At 36.3% G+C, this 22,058-nt stretch overlaps 1 protein-coding gene across 3 annotated transcripts in view; it reads right to left on the reverse strand.

Annotated features, from left to right (window-relative positions):
• FAM135A (family with sequence similarity 135 member A) overlaps positions 1-22,058 on the reverse strand; it is a 65,189-nt gene that overhangs the window by 5,982 nt on the left and 37,149 nt on the right. For 2 of the 3 annotated variants that reach the window (XM_031057592.1, XM_031057593.1), the window contains 8 exons: positions 20,618-20,773; positions 14,822-14,895; positions 14,376-14,530; positions 11,832-14,133; positions 9,654-9,814; positions 7,914-8,005; positions 5,785-5,882; positions 510-661 (listed from right to left, as the gene is read on the reverse strand). In XM_031057592.1, coding sequence (XP_030913452.1) covers positions 510-661; positions 5,785-5,882; positions 7,914-8,005; positions 9,654-9,814; positions 11,832-14,133; positions 14,376-14,530; positions 14,822-14,895; positions 20,618-20,773 — 3,190 coding nt within the window. The remainder of the gene's footprint in view (positions 1-509; positions 662-5,784; positions 5,883-7,913; positions 8,006-9,653; positions 9,815-11,831; positions 14,134-14,375; positions 14,531-14,821; positions 14,896-20,617; positions 20,774-22,058) is intronic. The other variant, XR_004081793.1, reaches the window with a different exon arrangement.

Genomic DNA, 22,058 nt, shown 5'->3' on the forward strand with positions numbered 1-22,058 from the left:
GAATGCCATAGTAGAAACTTTTGTTTGGTACTATTTCTCTTTATTAGTCAATAATAATAATAGGTGGCTAACTGACTTTTCAGGAAATCTTGCCTCCCTCGCCATGCACATCTGCAGAAACACACTGCAGGTTGTAAGGCGTTTTTGAGAGAGAAAAGACACAATAGTTTAGAATTATTTTAATGCATCTTATATAATTGTTTGGCAGATTAAGTATATTTAAGTTCAATTTATTACAAATTGAGCTCAACAGATTAAAACTGGAATTTATTTTTGCTGCAACAGAAAATCTGACCCAAACATACTGGAAAATACTTAAGCCAATCTCCTCTTGCACATCCTTTTATTGATACTTTATTTTTATAACCCTTCTCTCTGCTTACGACAGTGAAATACGCGGTTTCTCACAATCACAGGAATGCAGAAATGTGCACTCCACATGAAATTGCTAAGTTCATTTCAAAGACAAGATTTCCCCTAAACTAATACTACTGAAAATAATACTTCACCTGTATTAACAAGAGCACTGCTGTTGTAGAGGGTACCAAGATGTGGTCCAGACAGAGACAGGAAGGTATGAAGTTTGTTGAGGTAATACTTAAATCGATGTCTTGTGAGCACTGAACGGATTATTAAATTACCCAGTGAGTGTCCAATAAAGCTGTTAAAGAGAAAAAGCAATATAACATGGAATTTTATAACAGGATGTTTTTTCTTTTCACAGAGAAAAAGAAAACTGGCGTCATGAAATGCTAAAAGAACATAGGAAAAAATTAATGAAAAGTTTCCATTCAGACCTGTATTTTACGTCATTCAGGAGGCATAGCTTGTCCATGTCTCTCAAGTTGCACAAACTCATTAGAAACATGTTTTGAACTCCTCCAGAAATATTTAATATAGCATTTTTGAAAAGCGAACAAAACCAAACTATCCTTCCACCAGCATCTACCACCCAAACCCAAGATTATTTCTGGGTTCATTTCCCTTAGCACCAACTATTAAGAAAATATTTTATGAGCCATGCATGACTGAAATCATCATTACTTTGGCATGTGATGGCACTCAGTATGATAAATGTATGAGCATTCCTCAAACAATCTAGTGGAGACAGATTCCAAAGGTAGTCCTAATAGGGCTTAAATGAACCTGATTATTTAAAAACAGAAGCACCATCTCAGATCTGCTTAGCAGACTGACCAAAAGAAGTGATTATCAGCTTGAGCAAGCAATTGAAGAATATGTCTCTGTCAGGACAATCAACTTTTAGGTGTTTCCCTGGTTAAACAATTTAAGGGAAAGATGGATGGAACTCTTTAGCTTCTTGTATCTAAAGATAAATATTACTTAATGTGAGGTGCTTACTGTCATATGCACAAGCCTATATAAAGCATTTCTTTAAAATGGACACTATGAAATTAAGCAATTCTAGTTATTATGCTTACAGATCCCTGCTGAGATCAGGCCCACACCAGACTAGGCACTGACTTAAGAAGACCAGACTCACAGAGTTAGAAGGAAAAAGTACCTTCCTGCATTACAGATGCAACCCCAGAGTATGGTAAAAACAGAAAACCATCTAAAATATGTACAGTAGAACTATCACTGCTGGATCACATACGTGCTACAGTATACCTCTAGGATCATCCTTCCTTTTTGCTCTGTATCACTACATTCATCAACAAAAGTAGCTAAAACAAAGCTTCCTGCAGCATCTGGGTAAAACACAGTGCTAAAAGATTACTTGACTGTTTAAAAATTGGAAAATACCAATTTAAAGGTAAATAAAAAAATTCAAACAATTGGTTATAGAATGGCAGAACCATCCGGAACTCTTAAACTTGGAAATAATTATGCATTTCTATAACAGAAAAAGGGGTTTTGTACACTATTAATACAGAGTTTAAGCCTGCATGTATATTCTTCTCAGTTGCTTTTACTACTAGATTTCCAATATTATTTGTATGAGAAATCCTTTGCTTGAGCTTGCTATATTTGCCTAACCAATTCTGAAATGAAAGATTATGTATCCTCTGTGGTGTCAGCACAACAGCAGTGCATTTGCAAAACAAAACACTGAGCTGCTCTCTTGAATACTAAAATTTAAAACTATTCAATTGGAGGACATCATAAAAATCCACACAAGAACAATAAAAACACAGATTTCTTTAAGAACATGTAAATGCACACAGAAATTGAGTTGATCCTGAAGATGATCTGTGTGATGTAACTGCTTTTGAGTAAAACAGATTGTTTTCTAAAGAAGATCTGAATACTAGCAGAGATACTATCTTGACAGTTCTCCGACAGTTCAGACAGTATTTACTAAAAGTCATAAGGGGATGAGAAACTCTTATACTGTACCATAACAAAGGGCATTTTCTGTGAAAAAGCAGCAATCCATCTATCAATTCTATCATCCCTAAGAGTATGGGCATACCTAACCAAAACTTCAGAAACATGAAAGATCCATTTTGACAAAAACTGGGAGCTCACAATCAGCTGTGTGAATGTACCTCAAAGACTAAAGACTTGTAGTTAATTTGAAAAGCCTTAGAAATATAATGAAGGTTGCAGTAATACATTGTGATCCAATTCAGATGCCTAGGTGAACCCATAATAAGCCTTAAATTTGTTTTTTAATAGAGAAAGGTTTTAAAAATTGCTCAAATCAAAAAGAGGAGGAAAAGGAAAATCCTTCAAATAGGGTCTTGAAAGTGTAAGACAGGAATGTAATCCATCTTACTCATCGGATGCTCTGCAAAAGCAATGAACACTAGGTGGCAATATCACAATCTTCTAAATATATCATTAACACACTGAAGTTAACAGAATTACAGTTTTTATACATGCTTTATGATACAAGTCTACCAATCAGATCATACTAGAACATCAGACACAGGAAAACCTTATTATTCTGTGCCAATAAACAAAAAATCCCGTCCAACTATAAAAATTAATGGAAGGAAGAAAAATCAATTAAGATAATCAATGAGGTGCTGAAACAACAAACAGATGTTTTAATATATACGTAGCATTAAAAACTTTTGTGGTTTTTTTAATGAGCCAATGTTACTTAGGGAAGAGGATGACAAGTTGATTAATCTACCTGAGGTCAAAGTCCAATACAAGTCATCGGAAATTTATGTAAGACCTGACATGTGCAAAATAGTTTCTGAAACTACTCTATAAGAGCAGGTACTTTATTCCCCAGCTGCCTGGTTACCTCAGGACTTCCATCCTCATAGATACTTAAAACTGGAATGGGTATGACTGAGCAATTTGACATGCTTCAAGGTTGCATTAACTTTGATCGTGGCATTAGTATGACTGGTCCAAATGACCTCCAGCTGTCCCCTCAACCTATAGCCTCCTGTGTCTTTTATTAAACAGTTCTTTTATAAAGCAAATTGTATTTGTTTTGAATCAAGCTTCCAGCTCATGCTCGCTCCATGCTTGTGAGCACAGAGATTTTGTTGAGAGATGAAGGAACATGTTAGTGAATTGCTGCAATAGCTGGTATTAGCTCTGCAGGTACCAAAAATGTTTACTGAAGCTGACACTATGCCAGTGGTACAGGGAGTGTCTTTTCTCAGTACAGGAATGTAGCACAGTAAGTAGAATTTTGCCATTACTTGAGAGCATGAGTTTTACTTCTGCATTTATCCGAATCTCAGAACATCTCTGGACTTATCTTGACCTGAGCTGATTTTGATTTATTTAAGCTGTGACAACAATCATCTGCCAGTGAACTACCAAGTCAGGTCTAAAGTTGTATTAGTTTCACTACAGTTTCTATTAATAACAAGTAGTTATTCTTTGTGGCCTGAACAGTGTATCACTAGAATGAAGTGTGGTGTGTATGACTGTAGGTACAGGCAGCATATGGCAGAGGTCCCCAATGGTCACTGCAGGAGCACAGTTGTGTAACTTAGGAGAAAAAGTCAGCGTTAGGGATAACAGAGAATGGGAGGGAAAAAAGGGTAAATGGGAAACAAATGGCAGAGCATATGTGCCAAGTGGACATATAGAAATATGAAATTAATCTATCCAGACTCAAGGCCAAGGAAGCTGGAACTCCCACCATGAACATTACTGTCCTTATACTGAAGCCTGGGATGCTGATATCCAACTGCTTTTTTTGCCGTACAAAATCACAAATTTGGAGACTGATATCTATTTTGACTGGTTATGGAGAAACACTCATGGAGAGAACACTTCTTTAGGAGATGGGGAGATTTTTTGAAAAGAAACCAGCATCATTCAGGACACCACAGATAACTCCTACAAGGGCTGTTTTCTACAGTGGCATAACCAAAATGAGGCAGGAAAGCATTGGCTTCTTGAGCAGAGGATTTCTCAGCAGTACTTTCCCAGGCTTTCTGGGTCATCCCTTCAAGGCCTTGCATAGAGGCACATGTCTTTCTAACAGCTCTCTCATGTAAACTTTCTCATAAAAAAAGCTTAAGTTGGGAAATGAAAACTTCAGCTTCAGTAGGGCCCAAAACAAGTAGACACCTTAAAAAGGAAACTAAAATAAAAATTCCTAGGTTTGTTTTTTTCTTTCAAGTGACAAGTAACAAATAAAAGTAAAAAATATTTACAAATCTAAAGTCTTATGAGAGAAGCAAACCAAAAGCAAACAAGAGTTCAGTTCTCAGGTATAAACAATGATAAGTGGGTGGGTTCGCTCATTACAGCCTTCAGACAACAGCATGGGAGAGAAGATCCTGGTGTATGCTGGTGAGTTACAGAACTCTTCTCTCCCATACCAAGGGTGCTACCCCTTGTATGCTACACCATGTAGCCTGTGAAACAAAAGTATGATCACACAGTGCTTTTTAAATTTTTAAATCAACAGTTAAGACAAAATTAAGATTGTCACATCTTGCCTATCTCAAAACAGAAACATTTGTTTAAATAGTGAGATTATGTTTAAATGTTTTAGATATTTCCTCCAGCTGAACAAGGCCTACCAAACATGTGAATGCACACACTTGTCAGAAACACGTGACTAGCAAGTCAAAAAACCTTCTGGATGTATAATTTGAAGGTGCCTAAACAAATTGATAAAGTCAGGCTTGAATTAGGTCCTTTCATCTATTGATGAGCTAACTCCAGCAACACTGCTGAGTTAGTAAGGTAGTCTGCCCAAATGGTGCACCCTCCCTTGAGAAAGTAAATACAATGGGCATTCCCTGGAAGTAAATGTAAAAGAAAACAGGAGTGCATGGACTGTGGTGAGCCCTCTAATGAGATGTAAAACATGTTCTTTAGCAGATGAAACAATCAGAAAACATAAAAAATAATGAAATATATTTTCATGCATCTGCCCTTCAATGTCACAGGTAAGATGTAAGTGCCCTCTAGGAGTGACAAGACAGTTTGCCATGTCATACTTGGTGAAGGGACTACAGAATCAGAAGGACGCTAACTTCATCCGGGCATAGTGCTATTACAGGTTCCTTTGACTTTCTCAAAATACTATCTGTTTTTCTGCAGAACTCTATTGTGCAGAATTTGTAGAAGCATAAGACAGCAATTCCTTAAATGTAATGCTTAACCTCTGCCCTAAAATCACCAGTAGATGAGCTTTCAACATTGTTCAGTCTTCTTTCATCTGGCAATTCCCTCTCTCTCCATTGTCCTCCTTTCCCCGACTCCTCCCCCATCCCAGACTGCTTTTTCTCATCTCTCTTTTGGCCTGCTCCTGAGCATCACAGTTTAAAACAACCCAGGGCTCTAGTTTTAAGTTTATTTCTGTAAATAGTATAGAACAGATATTACCTGATTTTTGAAAGGGGTAGATTATAAATTTGTATATACTGTATAATTTCATCTAAAAGGCGATCTGTCATGGAATCAAAATCAGCAAAGGTATCATTCTGTAAAATAAAAGAAATAAAAAATAATAACTGTATTTTCTAATGCAGCAATATACATTCTGCATTCAGAGTTCTTACTCCCCAGTGTTTTGATCAACAGCGCACAAATAAAAGCATCGCTATTAACTCTGAATACAAACACTACAGCTAGTTATTATAAATTTTTCATGTAATTTTCTTGTAACACGGAATAAAGTGATACACATTTTACTGTAAAACTACTTTCTTCTAAAACACCAAAACAAATCTTAACATTATACACCCAGCCTTACTTCTAAGCTGTTCTCTACACTTAAGATTTGCTGTAGTGAAACAGAAGACCAAATTGTATGTTCAGAATTAAATCACACTGCCCAGGAAATAGAGATGAGTTAATTACTGCAACAGAATTCTACAGTAATACCAGTTATTCAAAATGAATCAAATAAACAAACAAAATCCTTAAGGCCTTATCCTCAGTTCATAGCTGATTCTCTCCAATGATCAGCAGTAAGAAATTAAAAGAGATAGGCAAAGCCTGCCTAGAACTTTTCAACACAAGTTCCAAAGGATCTGTGCTAAAATCTGTAGTGTTCAACATATTGGTAAATGATCTGGGAAAGGAAAGAAAGAGATGAAAAACCAGTTTGTAGACAAAACTAAATATCCAGAGTAGTCAAATCTAGAACCAACCAGAATTTCACTTATACTAGTGCGTGCCTGGGTGATAAAATGGCAAGAAATGCAAAAAAATGTTACACAGAGAAAACCAGCCCTAACTGTATATGCAAACAATAATCTACATGTCTGTGTTGCATATAATCAGCATGTTAGAAAAGCAAGGAAAGAAAATAGCAATATAGCATTCTGTCAGTTCGTAGCGCAAAAGCATCTTAAATTCCCTGTCTAGTTCTGATCATTCAATTTAAATGACAAGAAGTTTCAAGCAGGCCAGGAAGGGTACCATGGAAGAACAGAAACTTTTCACGTCTAATTGTAAGAAATAATAAATGGACTAAGTCTCTTCAGTTGCCTCTTGAGGGCAAAATTGTACTTGTTTGTAAAATATATGATAAAAAAATTATAAAAACTGAAGCAGTGAATGAGGAATGATTATCAAGTATTTTTTCCAAAACAAACTGTAACGTAAATTACTTCAATTTCCTTGTTTGCAAGTGAATTACTAATGTGAACAAACCACAGAATTAATCTCAACTGTATGCTATGGATACAGAAGTAAAAAGATTCAAAAAGAACCAGCCAACATTAAGGAGAAAAAGTCTGTCAGCAGCTATTAGGCTCAGTGGTCTCAGTGGAATCCACAAATCAGAAAGTCTCACAGCTGCTGACTGATACAAACTATAGGGCTAGAGAAGAGAAAGCCTGGCTTGGTGCCTGTCCAGCCTGTTTCACAAAGCATCCCAGCAGCTACTGCCAGAAAAATGCTAGTGCACTTAATGAAGCTTTTGTTTGAGCCACTGACAAGACTTCGTTCTAGTTCATCTCTGAAGTATGTCTAATACAATATGTAATACACACATACACACAGACAAAAAGTAAAAATTGGTCTTATGTGCTTTGGCAAGTTTAATTCATAAGGAAATAATAAAATTCACAAAAGTTTAACACAGAGGTAATTTGATATTTATTCAGTGTTATGATGTAGATCTTGCAGAATGCTGACAAAAGAAAAAGCAGCAGGAAATAACACATCTCCCCTCTTGCCACACAAGTTTTCACTATTACCATTTTTACCACCAGCATTGAGCATATTTTATCCACAATCCAAACTGCTTATGCTGAGAACTTAGGAGACACAGTACACACAACAAATTGGTAGTAACAAGTGTTACCCCTTAAAATATTTACCTTCAATACCATACAAGATTTTGTAATTACTTTCACACAAGGCACAGATCAAATTATGGATTCCATGAGAATACAATAAAAATACACAAAATGTGGTAATCACAGTAGTGCAATTAAATAAATGTCTCTGAAGGTTTACACTGTTCATAGTTTTACAAAAATTCATTTTTAGTTGGCAAATACCTGATTCCTTTCAGACATAAGAAATTCAATTCTTCCTCCAGGCAGCCCTAGCTCAATGTAAGTCTTCACTAATCTTAGATCTGCGCTGTTACCTTCAAAAGAAAAACAATCAAGAGTTGGATTCTGCAAAGTTAACTTGCAATAAAAGCACTCAGAATACTGAAATGAATCTTTGGCACAGCTAATGAATATTTAAACACAGCTAATTATAGTCTGAGCCCTAATTAAAATTCAGTAAGACTTTGAAAGATAAACTACAATGTCAAATTAAGTGACAAAATGGTTTATGAAAATGACATTTGATGCAAACACTTTTAAAAAAGCAAGGATGTAGGAAGTCTTGTTTGATTCTGTCTTAGCTTCCAACTGATATATAGCACTGTGAACATTACATTCTTGGAAACCTTAATTTTGATAAAGCAATTTAAAGAACTCAAAGTGAGCTTAAAGAATTCAGTAAAGGAGTATTTAATAAAATGAAAAGGCAGAGTGAACTATCAGCAGATAAAGATACTTTTAGATACTGTGGTACCCAAAACAACAAATGATAGTTTAACTAGAATCCTGAAGATTTTCCCATCAGTAGTCACAGATGTTTTAGAAGAAAGGGTAGCCTTTTTTGCTTCAGGATTTTTATTTACATCTGTCATTTATAGGAAATAGCTTGTATAAGTTCGCCATTTCATAAGAAAATTTCAACTATGTGGACTTTCCTAAGGCTTCAAACATGTTTTTTTAACAACAGGCTTCTTGGTCAAGTTAACTTTTGTGCTGCTTCTACATGCAATAGCATGAGAATATCTACACTAGTAAGAGGGAATACCTCTGAGTCCTGTTTTTAAAAGTACTTAACAAAGGTTGCTTTCTGCCCAAATGAGGAAAGAAAAACTATGCTGTTATTTTATTTTTTTAACTTAGGAATTTGAAAAATGAAGAAGGTGCCTGTGCAGTGTTGGTGCAGTCCAGTACTCTATTCTACTGCCCTCTTGTGTTTCCTTACATTGTTAATTTAAGAAGTGTCTCAAAAACGCACAAAAGCCAGAGGGGCTATTGTTTCTTAATATACATTTATGCTTTGAACTAAAAGCAGATGAATATATTCAAGCTACTTAAACTTTATAACCCTTTCAATTAAAAAGAGGTTTTTCTCACTTCTACCAAAGTAGAATCTTTGTCCTTGGAAATATTCAAAACCCCAGCTGGGTTGCATCCTGAACAATCTCCTGTAGACTCTGCTCTGAGCAAGGAAGTTGAATGAGACAATTTTCAGTGATTGCCTTCACCCTCAACCACACTGTGATTCAGTGACTTAACCTTTTAAAACTTTATAAACGTTTGACTGCATTTTACATGTACTGTTTCTTTTTCCTAACAAGATACACATATTTCATTTTTCTTGACAAGACAGCAATTATAAAGAAAACAGTTTTGTCAGTAACTCCATTCTATTACCAAAACATGAAACAATTCCTTTACAACATAAAAAACTGAAAGATACACCTGATGTGAACTATGGCATTAAACAGATTTATGTGCAGGGAAGTTTTATTAAAGACAGAGAATTCTTAATTAAAAAGATTTTATGGAACACATTGTCAAATGTAGCAGTACAATGTCAGATTCCCAATTCCCTCCACTGAACCTATTTCAGGTGTTCAGTTCAGAGTTTGAATGACCAAAGCGAAATCTCATTGGTAATCTGAACTGCTTTCTTGTACAATATCACATTTCCCAGCATACCATCTAGGCCATGGACACAAACTATAAGATGTACTCCTTCTTCTGAACACTCATCATCTTCCATACTGAAATAAGGTATTGAAGAAGCCAGTTTGAAAACATCACTATACATAAATCCAGGAAGTTTAAGTTGCCTCAATTCTTCTTTAGCCTGTAGGAAACTGGAACAAAAACATACTTATTATACATTTGCTATTGCTAGATAAATGTGAGGTCTTCCAAGATAACAGTTTTCTACTGTCATTTTGCTTTGTATTCTATGTAATTAATATGAAGGGAAAGATATTTATCAAATCACTATTTTCACAAAATAAGCCATTTCCTCAGAACATTTTTACGGCAGATTCCTTCAGCCTCTTTTGCTCTGTAACAAAAACCATATCTCAAGTTCTACTCTCTTCTCATCTTTGCAAACTCTCAAGTATTTCTGAAACCACTAAAGATGATGCGTTCATTGTGGTCTTAAGCAAGCAACAGCTTTGCTTCCACACAATAAAAAAATTATAAAAATTATAACCAAGTGGAAGTCAAGATTAAGATTTTCACTGACTTTTGATAATTCTTGCCAAGCCTATTTCTTAGGTCAGAAGAGAGCTGGAGTCAGTGCTGTAATGTCTCACCATAAGGTTCCTGTGGTAGACTGAAAAACTGACACTTGCTTCCAAAACAGCCAGATCCGGACTTCTGATCTTTTACCTATTCTATGAAGGCATACACTATAAGGTTTTTAATAGCTGAGATCCTCACATACTAGGGGGTCCTTGGGTTTCTTCGTCCCTTTCTTCCACTTTGCTTAGCTTTTGTGCATGGCCTTCCTAATTGCATATCAGTTTCCCTGCAGCACATAAAGCTTTATGCTTTCTTATGCTTCCTTAATCCATCTGTTCTGCATGATCCCTCACGGTGTCACGCTGTACCCCATCCTCTTCTGCCTGCTCACTGTTTCCCTCCCATTCTACCTTTTGTTCTCTTGTTTTCCCTGCTTTATCTTTAGCTCCTTCCTCACTAACTGGCAGGAGCAGGCCTCAATGAACTCAGCCTGAACAGAAACCACTGCTGACAGCTGCTCTTATCACTCTGCAACAGAAGCTACTTGAGTTTGTACTCAAGGCATGTTTCCTGAACACACCAAGGGTGGTTCTTTATGGAGCAGACCATACCCTCTGGATTCACAGTTATCTCATATTCCAGTAGACTCTGCTTTTCCTACAGCCAAGTCCTTGATTTTATTCCAAGCTCCCTTTTATTGTTACAGAACAGCCTGAGTAGTCTCTGCTCCTCATCTTTCCCATTGCACACCAATACCACCATACAGTATTTCAGAAGCTACTTTTCTGGCCGCTTCTAACCTGTTTTCCTCTACCTGACTGCTTACTCCTTCTTTCTGTTTTCAAGCTGCTTTTCACAAACTATCTGGTCTTCTATCTCTTCCACCTGCTCAGCATTTGTTTCTACCTCTCTTTTAAATTTTCTCTCATAGCAACATGTTACTTCCTATACAACACATAAACTGCTGCTTCACATGTTTATTTAGCAGCAGGAGTTTATCAGGGAAACTCCTATGTTTACAGCAAGAAGAGGTACAATCTGGGATCCCTGACATTCCTCTAAATTTGGCTTTCCTGGTCTCCAAACTGCAGTGTAATCTAGAGCACTATGGTCTCTGAGGTGTTACATTTCTGATATTTGAAGTTAAGATTTAAAAATAAGGCCATTACCATAGCTCGCATTACACATTTGTTTCACTTAACTAATCTGATGTACAACAAGTTACACAAGGTTTTTTGGATTTCTGTTTTTAAAGTCAAAGCATATTTTGCCAAGCTAGCTATTTTAACAATTCCTATTTCATAAATCATCATTTTTATGCTCAACAGCATAACATTTTTTACAACATCATTCTTCAGCTGGATGATTATTTTTTAAACATAACAAAGAAAAATCCTGTTTTGCTTGTTTTTCAAACCACATGAAATTACAAGATAACTCATAGAAGTGTAGTGCTAAGACACTTTTTATCTGAACATCTAGAACATGTTGTTACTTGGGCATGCTGAATCCACAAGCCACAGTTCTGGGGCATTCTACCCAGAAGCCCAACCATGCTTCTTTTCCCCTTCTCCATTATATTAACATAATTTCCAAAAGTAAAAAGCTTGTTTTAAAACAATCACTTACGCTAACATTTGAGGTTTTGGGGAACTTTCATACCAGGAAACAGCTGAAGCTGAGTTGTAGGATGTGCTGCCTGGCTGTTGTGTAATTGCATCAGATTTATTCTTTGAAGAAGAGGTAACATTGCAGGGAGAGTCTCTTAGAGAAGAAGGGAAAGACAAACAGCCAGGAGTACAGACAGGGGGCACAGTCATTATGTCTTGCACATGTCCACTGTCAATCATTTCAGATCTCAGGACTCTCTCTCCTGCTACACCATGATCCTGGTCAGCACTGCATGCTCCATCTAATATACTATAATCAGTTTCTTCATAATACCCATTTTCAATCATTTCTTGATCCTCCTCTTCTTCCTCATCTTGTTGGGAAGAACAAATAATTTGTTTTTCATATGCTTCCTTTTGAGGGCTAACAGGATTGCTCTTGTTCATAGGCCAAATATCTGAAATATCTGTGCTGCTTCGAGAGCCAAAATAGTTTTCAACAAGCCCTTGCTTTACCATGTCAGCACTATCAGTTGGAGAAGGATTATCTGTACCAGTTTCACTTTTAGCTCCTGACAGTTCTTCAGTTGTGCCCTTTAGTTCTAAAGGCTCATTATGTTTTCCTTTGTTTGTTTTTTCAACTGCTGCATTTACAGACGAAGAACCTGAAACAGCAGATGGCTCACTCATACAAGTTGTTTCCAAACACAACTTAACTGTTTCTTCTGTAGCTCTAGGAGGCCTTTCAAGGTCCTGAGGGTCCTTGCAGGTTGTGCCAGGGCCTGTTTGTGGGCTGTAACTTTCCACATCAGTAGGTGTGTCCTCATCGGAAACAACCAAGTGTAACAAATCTTTTTTTCCTGAGAGTGAGGAACGTATAGATGGAGTTTTGTTATCCAAGGGCCCTGAACACACAAGTTGTTGCTGCAAGTTGGTGTTTGATGTTTTACTGTCATCACATTTTGTCAAGTCAATTGCTCCTAGATCCAATACTGTTTTGCTGTCACTTAGCTGGCATTCAGGTACAACAGATATCTTTGAATTCTCATCAGGTGACAGCTCATCATCATCTGAAGGAAGTGAATTTATGGATGTCAGGGATGACTGTATTTCACTTACAGCACTTGTACTCTCAGTGCAATGGCTTTCAATTGTATTTTTTATTGCACAGTCTGGTTTTAGTAAAGGCTGAGGAAATGCTCTCTCACCATTGTGTGCACTTTGTCCATGAACATTTTCAAAAACATGATCAGGGTTGGGGTGAGTTGCAAAAGAACTTGGTTCACTTTCTACACCTGAATCTGAAAATCTAGAAGAGGCATACGTCACACTAACATCTGGTAATTTAGTCATGTCTCCACTTGCAGAGATTTGACTTTCTTTTGTTGAAAGAGTAGGTGGATTGCTTTTCATTTTTGTCAAGATGTCACTGGTATGCTGACAGTTTCTCTCATGGACCTCTTCCTTTTCAAGCATGGGGTCCTGTTCTCCCAAATTCAATTTGTTTCCAGATCCTGAAGACTGAATATTGGGTGTCAACAAATTCTCTTTGTGCTCTTTATCTTGTGGAAACTTAGCCCACGATCCAGTGTGAGCCACTCCTTTCTCCTCTTCATAAAGATCCTTATTATTTGCTTTGACCTCAGTTGTCCTGACTCCTGAGGAAGCTGGTTGACCTCCATGACAATCTTCAAGTGTACCTCTGTGTTGTAAAGCACCATCTGCTTGAACAGTTTCACAACCTGTCTGGGAGATGGTCAGTCTATCAAAAATAGCCTCATTTTCACAGTGCACAGGACTACTTGGACCTGGTTGGTCACCTTCAGTCTTGACAGCCATTTCGTCATATGGCATCAATGGAAGGTCTCTTCGAGTTATTTGCCTGATGCAGGCCTTTGTATCACAAGGAATTCCACTTACTCCAGGGTCCAGCCCTTCGTTAGCACTGTATGAAGGCTCACCATCTAACCTTCTACAGGCATTTTCCAGTGCTGCACTTATCAAACATTTGTATCCTACTAACACCACAGAGTCCTTTGAGTTCTGTTTTACGACTTTTTTGGTGTTTTCAGCTTTCATTGTTTTTATGAGCTTAGCAACCTTAGCTTTGGATTTATTTGTATCTTCATTTTTCCCTTTGAAGGTTTTTGTTAGCATCTTTTCAGCTTCTGAATGCCAAAAGACGGAGGCACCAGCAGGTCTCATTTTCAGTTCTGGGCTACTAAAACCAGCAACAAAACCTTCTTCAGCTTCTAATTTATCCAGTTTATTGGACTCTGCCCTTGGAACACTCTGAGCTACCAACCAGGGTACATCCAAATCTTTCACAGAAAAAGGGGGAAAAGAGAAAGTATGTTTACAATAAAATTATGCAGATAAGCAATGCTATAACACACTAGCAATTATAGAATTTTACACATCCTCAAAACTTAAGGTAAAACCCCATATTCTATCAAATAAATGTAGTTTTTTAAAGCCAGCAAGAAATTATAAAAAAATACTAAAGTTTTACATAATTTTGCTAATTTCTTCAAAAGGAAATTGTACTGTGAGCTGTGTTTACCTTCAGTAATTGAATCTAAATACCGATCTTCAAAGATAATAGGCAAGGAGTTCATATCTCCATCTAGTTCACTGCATTCAATAGGGAGGGGTGGAAGAGAACTGCAGAAGGAAATGTTTTTGATAGCTGCACACACCTGTAGATGACTTTGAGCACTGAAAAAAGGAAGCAGTCCTCCATGAAAAAAACAGAACTATTTCTTTTTACATTAACAGAAATTACCAACAGTTTAATTCATTTTAGTAGATGATTTTCTACTAATTAACTATTAATAGCTTGATCATTTAATAACTTCTTATATAACTACCACTACTTTAAATCTATATTGAGAACAAAAGTTTCTCATTAATTTCTTATGTATTTCTGCAATGCTACTTCTACACAATATAAACTATACAGTAACAGTACTACATGCTATATACTGTGCAATTTCAAAGGCTACTCACTGTAGTTCTTGAAAGGCAAGAGCAGCTTGCCTAGGATGCTCAAAGCAAAAGAATGCTTCAGCAAATCTGCGCACCTGCAAGATCCAAATGAAGGTAGAGCTTATTTTACCTTACAAATAATTTAAAAAAATCCACCAGCAGTCCTATGCATCAATGTATCATTTGTATGTATAATACAGACAGTTACTTTTCTTTTCAGTTGTTCATTCTGGATGGGTGACACAGACAAGACTAGTGACTGAAACAATTTTAATTTGTGCTCTGGATAACTGGGAATTACATTAGACTCAACTGCCTGCTGAAAATTTTATTTCCAATAAATCAATCATCCAAATCAGGTTCAAACAATAATGCACAAAAATACTATTGGAATTTTCAATTGGAAGAAAGGAAATGACTCTTCAATTCCCACTTCTGAATGAGCCTGAGTATTACCTTCAGAAGCAGAAATCCATTAGATATTCTGCTGTCTCAAAATATAGAGGAGAGTTTCAAACTTTCTGTAAGTATCCTCTAGCCCACAGTAAACTACTGTGCAAAAGAATTTTTGTTTGCAAAGATTTCAGATGGAAATGATGAAGACAGTAACAGAATGTATATTAATTTTAAGCACGGTATTAAAGACTTAATTGTATGTTTGAGGTCAATAAAAAATACAATACTGAAGTGATATTTATTAACATGTGGGAGTATATTTTTTTACCATCAAACATGTTAAACCATCAATATTTTACCATCAAATACCTGCTAAAATAGAGAATGTGAATTATACAGCAATTTGCTGCAATTGAAAGCATAATCAATGTACTGAAAATGTAGTATCTAGAAACCCCAAAGGTTTTGTACAAGATTTCTCACATTTCCAATATTCTACATAAAAGTTAATTCAATCAATATGCATTTTATTTTTGCAACTGCCAAATTACCTGCATCTAAAAAAAGCAAACCAAAGAGAATGTGCTGTGCAATGGTTGTTGGCAACAGCTTGTTCGTTAACATTGATTTGGTTGTATCAATTTAAACAAAATTTCTATCCCACTTAGAGAATTACATGTTAGTCTACCAAATCAATAATTTATTTACCAAGCACTTCCTGACCTCCTACATCTTTATTTCTTCAGTATACTCTGTGTATTCCCCTTGAATGATGGAACTTCCTGAACAGACTGTGGGAGTTTTCAGTGTGAAACTGGCAACAAGTGTGAAGACCTAGCTCAGTTCCCTCAGCTCTCTCACTCAGAGCTTCAGCCAGCATCTGCCCCCACCCCGAGCACAAACATGGCTCTCTGAAAATCCTGTCCGTGAACTGGCAAATATCAGACTTTCAGGACCACATTAATTTTGTTCAGAGATAAGCACTTGCATGGGAGTTCATTTTCCCTCCTGATACACTGCCCACTATACTTTTAGAGAGAACCACTTGGATTAAGTTCTGTAGCTTCTACACTTTTTTGTTTTCTTAATACTAGAAGAACTGAGGAAAAAAGTTTTCCAAGGTGCTAAAGAAAAAACCCAATCCCAAATCACAAACATGTTACCCCCAATCTCTGACTTGCAATAGAAACTGAAAGTCCTGTCCCAACCTCCCAGAATTTATTGTACTGTATTACCTGAAATTAATCTTAGTCATAACATCACGTCTGAATAGTCATGGAAAATGCATTGAAGTAAAAAGAAAGCACACAATTCAACAGTTACTTGTAAATGCAACTTCCACTCTTGCCAGAACTCAATTTGCTTTCTTTCAGAATTTGTTGTTATGAGTTTATACATACACATGTCAGACAAGAATTGATGTTCCAAAGTAATTTGCTGCATTTTCCCCTGGCTTTTCTAAACAGACATCTACCTTGCAAATATGATTTTCTTGAGAGATAATCTCTACCCCTTCCCCCAGGAAGGAGGGACTGTTATACAATAGACTTAACAGATAATTTTACTGCTTAGAAACTAGATTTTAGAACAATTGATCATGAAGGGTGGACATTATCATTTTAAATTAAGCAATTTAAAAATTAATTAAAGATCCTAATCAAACTGGTAATAGTTACAGGAACATTGCCAAATTAGTTGATGCCTGTGGTATATGTCAAGAAAAGGGCACACAGATGTTTCCCAGGAAGCAAGCCAAGGTAGTTTTGAGTTTACATGTGAGCACTTCACCACATAAAGTAACTGGAGCTATATGGCTAGTAGATCTTTAGAATACTACGCACTCTCCCACACAAGATGAAGGCATTTTTTCATTTGCAATAAATCCCATTTGTAATTAAGTAATTCCAGTGCTTCTGAAGAAAATCTCAATACCAGCTCCAGACAGCTCCACATAGAATAGCAACAATACAAAATTAGTCGAAAGCAAGCTCCTAAAGCACATAAGTCCTTATTAATGAGAGAAGAGAACCCAAATCAACAGTAGTTTATTATGTTTAATAGGTGCTTAACTTACTGAAGGACTGAGGCACTTGCTAGGACACTGTTAACCAGCCTCTGGAGAACCAGACTGCCAGCTCTGCTAATGACGCAGGAACCATTGACTTGGGCTGAGTACACAAGGACTTTGCAGGAGGAAATTGCAGCTGCTACTCCTAATCTCTAGACTTCCCAGAGGCATGGTTTTTATGGTCCTCCCAGTGGAAACAGAAGAACTGTGTATAAAAACTGCTGTGGAATACATATTGTGTGTCTGCATATTTATGAAGAGCAGTCAGAGATCTTAGTTTACTGCTCTCCTATTTTAGGACTAATCAAACTGAAATAAATAATTTTGGAAGAATATATTCAGACCTACCAGAAGATGTCACTACAGAATAAAGAGATGAACTAAGTTTAGTGTTCAAATGTTTTGTAATATAAAATAACATATTCTGAGCAGTTTTTTCAATAAAATACATTTGTAAACCTTATCAGGTTGATCAGTATGATCCATGTAGTAGATGGATGTTCAATTTTATATTCCTCACTTTTTAATGTACTGCTTTTCCAAGTACTTGAAAATAATTAAATAATGAAACACTAGAGTAAACATAAGTAAAATTATTAAAATAATAATTTCAATACTTGAATAACTCTTCAGCAGAAAGAGTTTATAAAACAGTTTATACCTGGTTTATAAGCATCTGTGCAAAGAGGGTGAAAGTAATTTGACCAAATACAGGTGGCAGGTCTTTCTAGGGGTATTTCAACACAAGTATCTTAACCACTCAGGTAATCACTCCCTAAAAGGGTTCATTAATAAATAGACCCAGTGAGAAATTTCCTGTGGAAGGTATAGTCTGGAAATATTGCAAGAAGAAAAAATAAAATGAGATTTAGCATCCAGTAGCGAACACATCAAAGTATCCATTTCCAAAATAAAAAGGTTTCTTATTCCAGAAAGGACAGGTTAAGTCTCTTAAGAGGAGAATTAATGGGTCATCTTTAGCCTGGAGAAATGGAGGCTCAGGGGAGACTTCATTACTCTCTACAACTACCTGAAAGGAGGTTGTAGCCAGGTGGGAATTGGTCTCTTCTTCCATGTCCCAGATGAAAAGATAAGAGGAAATGGGCTTAAGTTGTGCCAGGGAGGTCTAGGTTGGATATTAGGATTTTTTTTTCACAGAAGGAGTTGTTAAGTATTGGAAGAGACTGCCCAGGGAAGTGGTGGAACCACCATCTGTGGGAGTGTTCAAAATACATTTGGATATGGCACATGGGGATCTGGTTTAGTGCTGAACGTGGTGGTGCTGGGTTGATAGTTTGACTTGACCTTAAAGATCTTTTTTTCCAACCCCAACAATTCCATGACTCTAAATGTCAACATATAGTCTCCAAATAGGAGAATTAGTAGATCATCTTTTAAATGTCAATTAAATCCAATAACCAAAAAACGTGCATCACTTGGTATGTGCAGATAATGGCTCCAGTGGAACATACTCATCAATGTAGATTTCCTGAGGTATGTTTATACAATCCTTCTGAATATAAATTCTCAAGATATTATTAATAAAAGTTACAATTTATTATACTAAGCACTGCAAAACAAGGTCCAAAACCAACAACTGAACACACTCTTAGAAAAGGCTGAAATTTAGCATCTCTTTTTCATTTAAAGGTTTACTGAATTTATGGATTATGAGTTCCTGCTCTACTGCCACACGGGAAGCCCAGCGGAACAATGGTTTCTTACATATATTTTAATTACATGTATTTGCAAAGTATTCACACAAACTCATATAATCTTGGAGTGCAGAAAACAAGTGTCCATTTAAAAATGAAGTAATATCACATTGCTGGTTCTAAGTTGGCTCAGGTAAAAATCCCCTCTCAATGCTGTATTATGCAATTCTTACAGAGTCAGCCTGCTTGCATTCTGCTATCAGGCACTAAATAAAAATGAAATTTTAGGATTACCCATGCCTTGCATCTCCTCTCCAGTCTTTGACTGATTATAGAGTATCTGCAAAGTACAGTGACAGATAACAAAAGGAGTGAGCATAACAGCAAGTCATAATGATGCAGGCCATGCAGATGTGTAATCAAATTATTACACATCTCAAACAAAAATTCAAATAGGAGTTGAATTTGAATTCAGACTCCTATTTGAATTTTTTTTCAAACTGGAAAGCATCACAGAAATACTTTTAATATGTGCAATATCTCAATTCCCATAGTATAGTGAAATACTTTGATTTATACTCCCTAAAACAATTGCAGGAAAACTCAATAATTAAGGCATTTATGACCCCAGGAGGATAACTTACATCACAGATTTTAAAAGAACCACATTTAAGATGATAAATACATAATAATTAGCAGTGTCTTTTCTGGAGCAGTAAAAATTCATATATTACTTCTTCCTTTGGTTTTATTAAATATAAATTATTACAAACACTAACATACCAGCAGCTGAATGCAAATGCAGGCTAAATGAAACAGTATTCTTGTTTCATACCTTCCACCAGTTAACTTGAGGGATTCCAGTATTTACACAAAACCCACAGAAAGGTAAGTAAGATTCATAGAGAGACAATAAAATGACACCTTTCTTATGGCTAGCACATCAAACTAATAACCCTTTGCATTCTTTCTGAAAGATTCCATTTATTCTTCATAACAGGCTACTTCCACAACCACGATTTCCTCACTAAACAATGTGATTTATCAAGTAAGAGTAATGCTTTAGTCCATATGTGATTATATTTCACTGTGGGAAGAGCACTGATGTGGTTCTGCTTGCAGAGAGACCAGAGCAACTGCACACACCCACAGACAAACCAACAGCACTACAGATGGATTAGTACACACACACACACACACACACACACACTCACGTGCCAGATCATTTCACATACACTTCTTTTACAAATTCCCACGTAAAAGACTTTTCAAAACTTATTAACATCCTAAATCCTTAATTCAGAAAGAAATACACTTTGTTTATGATGTAAGCAGGCAGCCTCAATGCAGAGAAGTAAAATGTAGGGTGGGCACAAGACATGGCTCCCACAGAAAAGTACATCAGTCTACACAAATATATGTTATTCCACAGACTGCAATCTGTCTTCTGAACTGCATTTCTTATTCAAAAGAACAATGAATTACCTGGTTCATAAACATAAATAATATGTTTTATGCATTATATTCCAGCAACATTATATACAAGGTAACAAATGAAATGGAACAGCTCCCTTTACAATTCTAACCAGCTTTCCAAAATATAAATAGAAAAATGGTAATCTGGAGGCTCATTGTGATAAACATTGCCATAACAATGTGTCCCAGTGAGCATATGAAGGTCCCTGGGTCAATACTTACTCTTAATGTGTGATGCTCTTGTGCTAGCAAAGCTGTGACCTCCTCTTGTAAGGTAATGACCTCCAGAAACTGCCCCCAGAGAGCCATCAGAAGTGAGCAAAGCTGAGCAAGATTCATATTTATAAGTTCTGCCAGTTCATCAGGATTTTCCATTTTCTGAAGTCAGGAAAAAATATATATGTGATTCACTGATGAAACCATAATGTACACACAGGAATAATAATAAAAAAAGTATACTGTATCTTAGGGAGAATTTTAATTTAAAAAGCATCTTCCAAATGAGAGCCATTTAAACTAAGTATCAAAACGGAATGTCCTGGAGTTTCCTCAAACCAAGACAATGGATAAATCTATGTTAAACCAGTAATAGATTATTTTATGTTGTATGAAATATTATCCCATTGCTTTTTTGAATTAGGACTCCTGTCCAAAAATTAAAGCAATAATTCCACTTATGGCAAAGATAACTGAGTTCAACTGCTGCATTTTCTAACATGTAAAAATCCTGTGTGCCTGAAAGGAAGAGGAATCAGGAAACCAAAAATTGACACTTGCTATGTTATTCCAACTTTGATAAAATCATAAGAATTTAATAAAGATATCTCCATTTCAGAATAATTATTAGTCACAATAACCTTTATAAGATGCTATGTATCTACACACATTTTATGCATAGCCAGGAAGCAGTGTTATAGCACAGCCTTCCTAGAACCAGATCACACCAGGACAAATTCAGTGTGAAACAAGTTTTGCTTTTTTTACAACATAAGGTAATCCTGTGATACAGTTCCACAGGAATTGTAGATAGCTAGGCTTATGTTCCCTGCCATTTTAGAAAATAACAGTTTTTCAGAAACTCATTGTAGGCCCATAAGGCACTGAGGCAAAGGGTTTAAAATGAAAAGATAGTAAAGAACCAACTCTAGCAATATTACAGAGCAAGTAGAAAAAAGGATTGGGAATATAGAAACACCAACTTAACCAATAATAAGAGAAATAAGAGAAACTTTTGATAAGAATTGTACAAAACAGAATGAAGAAAACAGAAAATGTTTAGCAAGCTAAGGGAGAAACTAACCAATCCAGAGAAGCTATGTAAATATAAAAACTATTTTATTACATAAAGTAAGATTATTAGTTGCCCATAGAGAGCTAGCAGGGCTGAAGTGTCTCCAGTTACACAAATTAGATCCTTTAAAAGGCCACATTACACTTTCCTGCAGTTATACTACTACTGCAGTAACTAAAGGTGAGCTTCCAAGCTGGGCCCACCTGCCAGCAAAGGGTGGATAAACTTTCAAGAAGTTTTAAAACCTGTCCTTCAGACTTCGCCATGACCAAGAAATCAGTTATTCAGCTGGGGCTAGTTCTGACTAAGGAGAGAGATGGGGAGACAAATCTAAGCCATTTAAAGCAGACAGTGTTTCCTTAAAAATGTAGG

Source organism: Geospiza fortis, unplaced genomic scaffold (genome assembly GCF_000277835.1).
Source record: "Geospiza fortis unplaced genomic scaffold, GeoFor_1.0 scaffold264, whole genome shotgun sequence".
Classification (NCBI taxonomy): domain Eukaryota; kingdom Metazoa; phylum Chordata; class Aves; order Passeriformes; family Thraupidae; genus Geospiza; species Geospiza fortis.